General features: G+C 29.7%; 2 protein-coding genes across 2 annotated transcripts; one reads left to right on the plus strand and one right to left on the minus strand.

Moving 5' to 3' along the window:
- Positions 1-2,124: 2,124 nt before the first annotated feature.
- Positions 2,125-7,911, plus strand: LOC110709413. Its single transcript, XM_021887634.1, has 10 exons — positions 2,125-2,410; positions 3,285-3,379; positions 3,983-4,402; positions 4,768-5,763; positions 5,872-6,371; positions 6,470-6,650; positions 6,836-6,958; positions 7,044-7,181; positions 7,270-7,470; positions 7,563-7,911. Exons 4-10 carry the CDS (start codon positions 5,221-5,223, stop codon positions 7,749-7,751), a joined length of 1,875 nt encoding a protein of 624 aa, XP_021743326.1. The 5' UTR covers positions 2,125-2,410; positions 3,285-3,379; positions 3,983-4,402; positions 4,768-5,220; the 3' UTR covers positions 7,752-7,911.
- Positions 7,912-9,174: 1,263 nt separating this feature from the next.
- Positions 9,175-11,639, minus strand: LOC110709389 (protein FAR1-RELATED SEQUENCE 5-like). The gene is made up of 2 exons (XM_021887601.1): positions 9,386-11,639; positions 9,175-9,224 (listed from the first exon to the last, which is right to left on the minus strand). The coding sequence occupies exons 1-2, from the start codon at positions 11,637-11,639 to the stop codon at positions 9,175-9,177; spliced, it is 2,304 nt and encodes a 767-aa protein (XP_021743293.1).
- Positions 11,640-12,378: the final 739 nt, after the last annotated feature.

Below are 12,378 nucleotides of genomic sequence, written 5' to 3' on the forward strand. Positions count from 1 at the left end.
TAAATACATTTAGTTAATAATTTTGGGCAATTATTATTTTCTCCTAGAAATTAACACAAGAAAAAAGTAGGAAAAAAAAGGGAAAACCCTAAAAATTGTCACACGTAAAACCCAAAAAAATTCAAAATCATTTTATCATTTAAAACATAAAACACATAATAGAACATTAAACACATAATATTTTTTTGTTTTATTTATTTTTATTTAAATTTATTTTTGTGTGTGAAATGTATAAGGGGTATGTTAAAAGTTAAGATATGAGGATAAGCGTTTGACGAGTTCAGTTGGGATATATTGTACAAAAATTGATTGAAAAAAAAGGTAGGAAGAAAAGGAATGATAAAAAATATATAATGTATCATGATTATCATATTTTATTAGCAATTTTTATTCTTGTCAATTCCTTAATAGATAGATAACTCACTTTATAAATCCCTAAACTTTTGGTTATACTAATTTAATTAATTGACTTGTGATATAACAAGTCCCTAAACTTTTGCTTGAAAAAAAAAGGTGTAGTCCTTAACCTATTTCTGACTCAGCGTTGGAAATTTCTGAACTTTTGCGTAGTTGGCATTGAGATCCCTAAACTTTGCTGACTAGAAAATTCCTCTATTAGAAATGCTGAAGCACGGATGGTTGAGAGACCTTTTTGCCTCATTTCAAAGATGAGGGACTAAATGTGCTATAATTGGCAAAGTAAGAGACTGTATTTTATCTTAACTCGACTTTTAGGGGGACCAAGTAAAACTTTAGTTTGTTATAAAAATAATCTTTACCTTATAACTTTTCAAATTTGAAAATTGAGGCGTGTCGAGACTCCTACTAGTCCACCTTATGTTTCGCTATGTGTATTTTGTTTATACGACCAGGGTTAAGTATTAAACATAAATCTGATGACTAGGGTTGGTTTTTTTTTTTAAAAAAAAAAATTCATATTTGTTATTTTCAAAATTATTAAAAATTAAAGTAAACCTATTAAAATTCGACACGTGGCAAAAAAAAACTTATGAAAACCGGTTACCAAAATAATCCAACCGACCAGGGATTGTTAGAAGAAGATTAGGGTGAAACGTGAAATTGTTTTGGAATTGTAAAAGGTGATATTGTTTTTAGAAGATGGAATAAAAGTGATTATTCATTTTTATTTTTTCTAGAAGAAATTGACCCTGATTTAATTTTTGATCAATAATGATAGAATTTCAATTATTCTTTGAAATTAATGTTTTTCTTCACATGAGCAACAAGAATGTTAATATTGGGGGTTGTACATGCTATTTTGCGGCTAATGAGAGTTGGAAATGCTGTTGAATTATAAATATTCTTAATTTAAGTGGAGAACCACATGAATATAAGAGTTGTTTCATGATTGTTGGTGTTTATATTGGTAAAAATATTGAAGTTAATTTTTTAATTTATAATCCGAAATTGTATTTGATTGTTTATGCATATAAAACAAATGGTAGTATACTGAAGATTTTACTATTAATACTAATTTGAAATTTTCGAATGCGAATTTAATTGAGTGTAATAGTCGCTATAGTGCCCAAAATTAATTAATAAAATATAAAACATTGCATGAAACAAATTATATTAAAGTAATTTATAGTTTAATAAATTATATATAACTATATGTATTGTCTTGTAAAAAAAATGTATCAATTGTACATTATATTGCACATATATTTATATATAGTTATGTATATTGATAGATTACTCAAAAATTCCATATTATTTTGGAAATTTTGATTTTTAATGCCACAAAAAATCAAAAGTGTTTTTTTACACTACAAAAAATATTCAGTGACTTAATTAAACATGTCAATATTTATAAATAAAAATTAATTAATTTTGTAAATGTAATGAAATATCGTGTGGATGACCATTATGCTCCTTATAATATTCCGGAATATTCTAGATATATGGTTTATTCTTATCTAAACATATTTGTGGATGTCCATCTTGTATCACTCCAGAACTTTCCAGAGTTTAGGGTATATATATATACATATATATATATATATATATGTATATATATATATACACCTATATATATATATATATACATACATATATATATATATATATATATATATATATATATATATCATGTGAAAACAAGCCTATGGCTGAAAACTGAAAACGGACAACCAAGGCCGTTAGATTTAATCTAACACTAACTCATCAAATCTCAGCTGTTGAAATTTTTCCCCTCAATTTGCACGTCTTTCTCTCTTTCCTCTATTTTCTCCCTCCTACTTCATTTCCACGTTCTTCTTTCTTTCCTGATTTCTCCTACTTTCTCTCTTCACTTTCTCTCTCTTACTTTCCCAAATCCTCTGCAAATTTCATGCAATTTTTTTTCAAATCTAGCTTCAATTCGTTGCCACTATCATTTTCAATATATCAAGTGAGTAAAACATTTTTAATTTCGCTTTATTTGAGTAATTTAAATCAAATTGATTTTCCGATTTGAAATTTTTGAATTTTGATTTGAATTTCAGTTTCGTCTGTTTCGTTTTGAGCTTCATTTGTGTAATTTTTTGAGTTATTTTTTGTTTGATTTTGTAATTTTCCCTTTTTTCAGGAATTCTTCAATTGTTAGTTTTTGAGCTAGCATGTTATTTTTAGCAAATCAAATTGATTTTTTCGATTTGAATTTTTTGAGTTTAGACTTCAGTTTCAATTTTGTAGGAGTTTTTTAAAATTTATTTTGTTTGATTGTGCTTGATTTTTAGTAAATTAGGTTTTTATGTATATTGGTGATGATTTTGCTGCTAAATTTCGACTATGATATTGATAAATGGTCTGGAAATTTTGTTTTATTGTTTTTCTGCTTTTGATAAGTGTGTTGTATTTTCTTTGTTTATATTTTTATTTTGTCGATTAATTTTGACCGAAAAGCATGTTTGCTTGAATTTTGCGAGAGTTGAATTATTCATTTCTATTGAATTTGCAATTTGACTGTCAACATTTGAGGTGTTACTTAGGTCTAAAATTAATCTTCTAATGAGTAAATTAGGTTTTAGTAAATTAGAAAATCATAGGAATACATGTATTTGTTTTCTTAGTCATAGGAGTACATGTTTAGTATTAATGGCAGAACCTCCATTAGAAGCCTTGCCTTATAATATGTTGTTGTTCATCTCGTCGTCATACTCGTAAATAAATTTTCATGGCTTTGCTCAACAATTGTACTATGTCTTGGTCATTGTATATTTTAATTTGTAATAATTCTGAATGATTTTCTCACTTTTGTTCATTTTTTATTCAATTTTGATTAGATTATGTTAATATGGTGAGAACTAGAGGTGGTGCGACTTTTAAAAAAGGAGAGGCCTTCGAAGCTCAACTGGAGTTACTTTGCAAGATATAGGAGGTATGATGAATGTTTAATTTTTGGATTATTATACCTTAATATTCAATTTTTGGTATTATATGATGTTAATGTATTGGATTATACTACATTACTGTGTCAACTTTTTATTTAGTGATAGTACTAATTTTCATTTAAAAAAAAGTGTTGAAAAATGTGTAATTCTTGATTCGTATATAGGGGTTGAATTGGAGCTAACTAGTAACACCTGTTAATATAATGTTTGAAAAACAAATTTTGAGCAATACTAAAAGCTAACTATGAGTGACTAGAATAGACCTATATTGGAGGCAGCTAATTTTTGAGCAATACTAACTAGTAACACATGTCAATATATCTAGTTGCTTCTGTTATGATAGTCTCCAAATACTGTAGAATATAGGTTCCAATATCAATATAAAGGTTACTATATTAATAGTTTTCTATGTACATGAAAAAGGTCACTATATCAATGACAATGATTATTATTTAAATTATTAGTTTACTATATTATAATTGTTTGATAGATAAAGATGAAGATAAGTGTATATATAATTATATGCTTGTGTGTTTTTGGTATGCTTATTCTTATTCTTATTTATCTTATTTGTTTTGTTAACTTTATAGCATGTGTCAATCTCGATGATGAAGAGGAAGAACATATGGATGCTGATACTAACACAGATAAAGGAAAACAAAGAGAGATTGTTAAAGATGTTGAGTTTGATAAAGATGCTTGGATTAGTAAGTGGCCAGTGAGGCCAAAAAAAGGATTGAAAAAGAAAACTATCACTAAGAAAAAGAATCCTTCTATTGTTGAGAATGCAAATGAAACAATTGATGGGAATGCAAAGGATGCCCAACCTGCTATAGCGGCTTTGTCTGCTGTTATGGAAGGAAATAAGGGGAATGAGGCTTCTTCTTCACATAAGAAGAGAAAGTTGGATGAAAATGAAGGCCGTAAAGTGAAAAAGTGAAGACAAATAAGGATAAGAACATTGTGATTCATAGGCAAGAACCTGCAATCATAGATGGTGATATACATATGTAAGTGCATTTTTTTTTTTTTTTTTTTTTTTGAAGTTTTGTTTAAAACAAAGGTCACTATGCTGTAAAAAGAGGCAACCATATAAAAATAGTCTTTATAAACATATGAAGTTATGTTTTATTAATATCAATCATAGATAGTATATTTAAATATAATACTAGTGACATGCATTCATTTTTACTTCTTTTGTTATATCTTTTAAGCTTGGCAATTCTTTTAATAAATACTTTGGTTTCTTATTCTCTCCTCCTTGTTTTTTTTCTTTTTTTTATTATTCTGTTATTAGGTATTCTGTAACTTTCTTAATGTGATTCTTTCTATGATACTAATTGTTTTTGTTTTTGTATATCTGATCTTATTACAGAGTGCCACGAGGATTTAAAACACGTAGTAGGCCTTTTCATTTAGTAGAGATGATGAACAATTTTTCTGACCATCAAATCAAGGCTGTGAAAGAAATTGGCTTTTGAGGTTTATTATCTTTGAAGGTGAAACGAACTGCAACTGACATGCTATCATGGTTGGTAGATTGTTTTGATCATGGTAGCTGCATGTTTACTATTGATAGTAAAAAGGATTTTCTCATGACTGAATTTGATGTGTATGATGTTTTTTGCCTTCCTTGCAAAACATCTAAGAAAGTTGAAGAAATTTCTCGTTGTGCTAATGTCATCAACCCTGATTATGACTTAAAGGTTAAATGGAGGTCTCATTTTGGTCTCATTGGTGAGAATGATCAGATTCCTTTAGGTTTTTTGGAATCTAAGATCCCTTTACTAATAGATGGCGGGGAAGAATTCAGACAACTTTTTGTTATATGCATGCTTTTTCAAGTTTTTTAGCACCTACGTCCAACAGAACTGTGGATTTGAGGATTGTAAAATGTTTGGTTGATGTTAATCAAATAAGAACTTATGATTGGTCAAAATATGTCTTAGATAGACTCTGTGAAGCTGTGAAGAGCTACAAAGAAGGAAATATAGAATGGTTTTGTGGTTGTGTTTTGATGTTAGAGATTATTTATTTTCATCGGTTGAGGTTTAGGAATGTTGTGTTAAATTCTACAATACCTTTAATTCAACATTGGACCGATGTAGATATAAGAGATAGAATTACAAAAGAAAAGTTGTCCAAGGGTTTTGGGTGTGGCATTCTTGAGTTTGATACATATCCAGTAAGTGAGAAGTTGCAATTTGAGGATGGACAAGTTGTTAATAATCAATTCAAGGAAGCTCCTATGAATCAAACTTCTGGAAAAGAATTTGTTGTTAATGAAGGTGTTCGTAGCAAGGGTGTTATTCACTTTGAGCTACCTGCTAGTTCAATGTCTAATGAGGAAATCCATTCAATCGCTATTGATGTAAGTATTTTTCCCTTTAATTCTTTCTTTCTTTCTATTTTTTTTTTTTTTTTTTTTTTTTGCAAATAACTTTACTAAATCTAAGTGCTACTTTTTTTTTTTTAATAGGAAGTTTATGAAAAGTTTTTGCTCATGAAAAGAGATTTAGAAGTGGTGTCCAACTTTTACATGGAACAATTGAAAGTCTTATTTCAGAAATGTAAACCTCATGATTCTCCCACTTCGATACCTCTAATGTCCCAAAGCGATTTATTCTTTATGGATCCTCGTGTTCATGAGATTGTTGATGAGATTGTATCTCTTGTAACTTGGGTAAGGAAAGTGCCTAATGGTTGGGATGATGTTGGTATTGATATTGATGATAATGGTGCACCTACAAAAGAGATTAATGTTGTAGTTGGTGAAGTTCCAAGGATAGGTTTTGAGCATGTTTTGAGTAATGGAAAATCTAAATGTTCCATTGCTATGGATGTTAGTCTCATTGGTGATAAAGTTGCATATGTATCTCAATACATGAAGTCTAGTAACAAGGATATGAAGATTTTGGATGCAATCGTCCAGGAACTTGTTGACTACTGCATTAGTGATTACCATGTTTTTGATCTCAAGTAAGTCATGTCATGGTTCATTGTGTTATTTATTTTTCAAATTTTTATAATAAGTGACTAGTGCTAATATACGTGTGTATTTTTATTTCCTTGTACAGTGAGGTGTTGGTATCTTTTGGAAAACCATTTGAGATTACAAGGAATGAATTCCTTTCATTAGGTGAACCGACTATTGCTATACCTTGTGGGATTATTGATTGTTGGGCTTTGTTGCTTAATGAAAACCAGAAGAGTAGTGCACATGGACCTCAAAAACTATATTTTGGTGCTTCTCAAAGTGTAAGTATCTTCCGGCTATTCAGTTACTATATCATTTTAAAGGTAGTTGTTCATTATAAAAGATACATAATTAATTTCACTAAGTAATAAACGGTCGCTATGTAATTCAAGTAATCACATGTAAAAATAATAACTCTACCTTTTTTTTTTTAATGTTTACTAATGTTTGATTGATATTTTTTTAGGCTTTTTTATTGGAAGTTGCGAACAAAGATAATAACACACAAGACATTGACAAGCTATTTGACATTTGGTCAAGATGGATGTTCATTCCTTGCAATGATTTTGATCTTGCAAATGTCGAGTTGGTAATACATTGCAAATGTTGACAATCATTTTTCAACTAAGAATTTTTATATTAAGTTTTCCAAGCTTAATAGTTGTTTAATGCAGATTTTTGTTCCTATACTCTTGAGTGAGCACTTCTTCCTAATTGTTGTGAATTTGAAGGAAGAAAAGCTTCAGTTCATTGATAATATGAGTTATGATACTAAGTACATGAGCGAGGTTGAGAAGTTCTCTGATGTTCTGGTAAAAATATGATGTTTTGGATTTTGTTTGTATTTTTCTATTTAGGATATGTCGTATGGAATCTAAAGTATTATTATATTTTGCCTAGAGTGATATGTTGAGTACTTTTCTTGATCAACGCATTCCTCAAAGTAATGACTTGATGAAGAACATGGTTGAGTACACTTTGGAGTCACCTTCTCTAAATTGGAAGTCTAGAAAACAGACTAATGATTGTGGCATTTATACTATGGTCAGCATGCTTCACTTTGATGGAGCTGATGTATTTAACTGCGATGTTTTGAGAACGGTTATTATTCTCTCTTTTTTTTTGGCTTTCAATTTTTATTATATTAACTATTTCCTCCATGGAATTTAACTAGTTTTTTATTCTTATTTTAGGTTGCAATTAGACGGGTATTGAGAGCTCAGATTGCTGCTACTCTGGTATTGTCTGATATGAACATTGTCAGAGATGAAGTTCTTAAAAAGCTATATGAATTCAGATTAATAAGGAGTCAAGTTGCAAGAGATGTTGTTGATGGGAGGAAGAAGAAAACAAAGCAAGGTAAAAAGTTAAAGAATGTATAGGTAGACTAACAAATACGTGGATGAAGTTTTTTGCACAAAAGTAGGAAATCTAATGTAATGATCTAGTTTGCATCAACTACTAGAAACAAGTTTGTATAAGTGCTAATGTAGAACAATACGATATGATTCCAGTTCATACAAAGGTTTTGAATTGGTGGTATTGGTAGCTTTTTTTTGGTTATGTAATCCTTAATTGACATTCAAGAAGTTTAGTGAAATATATATTAGTTATAAACTTGGTGCCTATCTTATAAAAAAAAGGTATCTATGTTATTTAAAAGGTTTCTATATTATAAGGTCAATATTTAATTAAAAAGGTATCTATGTCATTTAAAAAGTTTCTATATTATAAGGTCACTATGTCTTTAAAAAGGTATCTATGATATTTGAAATATTTACATATTTGTTTAAAAAGGAAAAAAGATTTATATGACTTTATATGAGTTAAAATATTAGGGTAACCATATCATTATAACGATAATTATGTCATTATGTAATGTTTAAAAAACAAAGGTCTCTATGTGACGAAAAGGGTTACTATATCAATTTGTACTTTAACTTGACCATAATTTTTTTATTTGGTAACTATATAAGCAAAATGGTATCAATATATTCATTATCCTATTTTGGGTTCATGTAACTAATTGCCAATTTCTATGCGATTCGAAAGGGTCACTCTAAGATGCAAGAGGGTTTCTATTTGAATAAAAAGGTCACTATATAATTAAAGAGGGTTATTATTTGATTAAAAAAGATTTTTACAATAATCTTTCTCTATAGGATTACTATTTGATTAAAAAGGTCACTATATAATTAAAGAGGGTTACAATTAAAAAGATTTCTACAATAATATGTCTCTATTTAAATAAAAAGGTCCTTATGAGTGTCGTAATTATATTAATATATTCTTAAGCTATTCAATTAGTAAATCAATTAAAAGAACGAGCCTCTCTTTTCCTAACTTTTTATTGGCTTAATCTATGTGGGTTGGGGGAGCTGAAAGGGGCTTTAGAAGAATTGTGAAAATGTGATTTTTTTTTTTTTAAACAGTTCCTATGTCATAATAAAAGTCATTATATCAATAAAAAGGTCTCTACGGAACAAGGTCATAATACGATGAAAGGAAGTCACTATGAAATTAAAAACAGATGCTATAATATAATACAAGTTATTATGCCAATATGCCACTACATCAAAATAAAAATATGAAGGTCCCCCTATCAATAAAATTTTAATAATAAAAGGTCCTCCTTATCAATAAAATTTTAACAATAAAAAGGTCCCTGTTTAATATATGTGTAACAATAATAGTCACTGTATCAATAAAAGGGTACTATAGCAATAAAAAGTGTATTATTATGTGTCACTATGTTCTTTCTCTCCTCCCATCTCCTCCATTTCAGTAATAGGCCGTCATGTTTCTTCATGTAAATATGAAGTTGTTTTGCAGCCTTTCTACTCTTCTTTGAAATCCTGAAATAATGTACATGAACATATATAAAATGAAAATCTAGTAGGAAGTAAACATAGTACAAAATTTATTTATTTATATATTTTTTAAAAAAAATACCTCATTCAATTTGGTTTTTTTTTTTTTTGCGGACAATTCCGACTATCATGGTTTGTTCTCTGACCACAAGTTCTACAAAGTCTATCTTTCTTTTGGCTTTCCTCAATAGCAATCTCTTTGTCTGATTTTTTCCTTTTTCCACTACCGCTACCTTTGTTGGAAGACTTGTTTGGAGGAAGAATATCAACAACAATGTCATTAGATCCAACAAATAATTCGATGTGCTTATTTTTTGCTTCACGTTTATCAACTGGACCTTCAGATTCCAAGTCTTTCATCTCATTTTCAAAAGATATTAGCTTAGACAACAATGACTCAAGACATTCAACTTTCTCCTCACAAAGACTTACACATGAAAAAAACCTGTACCATAAATCACCAACTAGCTTTTGCTTCTTATCCTTCTGTGCCCCATCAAGCAAGTTGTTGTTTAAGCCAAATATTGGTTTCTTCATAGCTTCTTTAGTCCAACGATGCAAAACATATTGCCTTGGAATCTCAAATAAGAACTTTCCTTTCATGACAAAGAGAATGTAACGACATAATATTCCAACAGATTCAAACATTCTACAGGAGCAAGAAGCATCATTAGAACACAAAACATATGTGAAATGATAGCTCTTTTTCCTAGTGTTGTCAACAATTCTATATTGCTCAATCCCTTCTTCTTCTTTGATGGTAGCACTACCTATACCACAATTGTACAAAGCATGCTTGAATTCCTTTTGGAATATGTAAAATACATTATGAGTGTAAACTAGTGCAGCATGCTTTTCCAAGTGCAGGGGGGTGACAAGTTGGGGATGTGTAGTTTTCGAAGTAGCATTCAACTTGTCTTGTGTGTGCCTTTGAGCATCAATTGCGGATTCATAGAAAAACCACAACTCAACCAATAACAAATGCTGATTGGTGAAGTTAGTGAAAAAGCTATTTTCACTCCCAGATCTTTGGGTTGACCTTAAAATCTCACCCATAAAAAGGTCACGAAAGTAGGAAGGAATCCACATATTCCTTATATTAAACATATTCTTAAACCAATCATCATTCACTAAATCAAATTCAGAAATCACAGAGTGCCAACCAATTTCAAATTCTTCTGGTTCAAGGTCTCTATTCCACACAACAAAGTTCAGCTTATGAAGAAAGTCAGTTTCTAAGCATAATTTGGGCCCAACCTTTTGTGGCACTTTTCTCATAATGTGCCACATATAAAACCTATGTTTTGCCTTATCAAGAACATTTTTAATTGCCACTTTCATCGTCGGGTCTTGATATGTCATGATACAGGCAGGCTGACAGTTATTCATTGCTTTTAAGAAAGTTTCAAATAACCATTCAAAGGATTCAATATCCTCCTTTTCAAGTAAGCCTATCCCAAAAGTCACACACTTACCATGGTTATCAACACCCGTAAATGGGGAAAAAACCATAGAGTATTTGTTGGTGTCAAATGTTGTATCAAATGTAATCATATCACAGAACAACGAATAATTTTTTCTACTAATTGCATCTGCCCAAAATACTCTTGTCAAGCGTTGATGTTCATCCATACAATGGTCAAAGAAAAAGGCACCTTCACTGTTTTCAGCTTTTTCTTTCAAATTGTTTATAAACATCGAAGCATCTTTCTCTTGTATGTAAGCTTTCAAATCTCGATTAAATTTCTTGAAATCATTCAATGTTGCACCTATATTATCATAGCTACCAAGATGTTCCTTCATCAACTTATAAGACTTGTTTGGACCAATGTTCAATTTAGAGTTGTCAAAAATAAATTTTTTTTGGCCAAGATTAAGGTTTCCAACATTTGCCAAAAAATTCATTGTGTTGGGAGAAGCAAGATTGTGGCTATGAGATTCATGAAATGCATAAACCATCCATTTTCCATCTGAACGTTCCCTAATCCCAATCATTGCATTACATCCAACACGATTTATGGTTCTTTTTCTAGCTTTAGGCTTTCCCTCTTTCTTAGCAACTCTACCTTTTGTTTCACCATCCTTCGTAAACCCTTGTTTATTACAATATAAATATTTCAAGTATACTTCATCAGTAGCCTGAGTTCTCTTTTCAGTACCTAGTCTTACCACAAACCCACAAAATCTAGCATATTGCTTATAAAACTCAAAACCTTTAAGTAAGGAATCAAAAGGCATACCAATTGTAGGCTTTAGTTCAGGGGGACAGCATGGTATGAACTCTTTTGTTCCTCTAGGAGTGTAACACACACTTGGGCCCTTTAGTGACGGCAAGTTTTCAGCAACATTGGTAGTTGTAGATGTATTTGAGCAACTACCTTCTTCTGATTCCTCTTCCATTATCTGCATATAATATCAAATATTATGGTAAAAAATGGGTACTGTAATAAAATAAATATGATCCATTCCATGGTGCAACTAACTGAGCACAAACAAAACAATCTACAATATATGGTTATGGTATCATAAAAAAGGGTAACTATATAGTATTGAGCAAGGTGATAGTCATTCAAGCAAATACACAAACACCTTAAGTGCAACAATTTCTCCTAGTAATTAATGTCATATATCCAAGTTAAAAAACTTCAATACATGAAAAAAAATATTTATATTGCAAATTATATTGGTTGAATTGTTACAAAAAAAAAAAAAAAAAAAAAAAAAAAAAAAAAAAAGAGCATGTTAGAAACTAAAGAAAGTTTTCCTCCAAAAAAAAGAAACTAAAAACAGAGCAAATAAAGTCATTCAAGCAAAATCACAAACACCTTATGTGCAACAATAGAAACCTTCACAGATAAAATGATTGAAACTTGTAACCAGAAAAATCAAGGAAATAATATCAAAATAGAATATTTATATGAAAAAAAAGAACATGATACAAACTTAAATTCATGAAAAACGAAAAAAATCAAACATGATACAGTGATAGTGATTTTTTTAATTGATATAGAATTGAAAAGAAACGAATTGGATGAAAAAAAATACCTCAAAATCCATTCGTCAATGTGATTTAACAGTTCGTGAATTGAGAATTTTTCGTGGAAATTTTGATAATTAATCAATTAATTTTTCACAAAAA

This window comes from Chenopodium quinoa, unplaced genomic scaffold (assembly GCF_001683475.1).
Source record: "Chenopodium quinoa cultivar QQ74 unplaced genomic scaffold, ASM168347v1, whole genome shotgun sequence".
In the NCBI taxonomy this organism is placed as follows: Eukaryota; Viridiplantae; Streptophyta; class Magnoliopsida; order Caryophyllales; family Amaranthaceae; genus Chenopodium; species Chenopodium quinoa.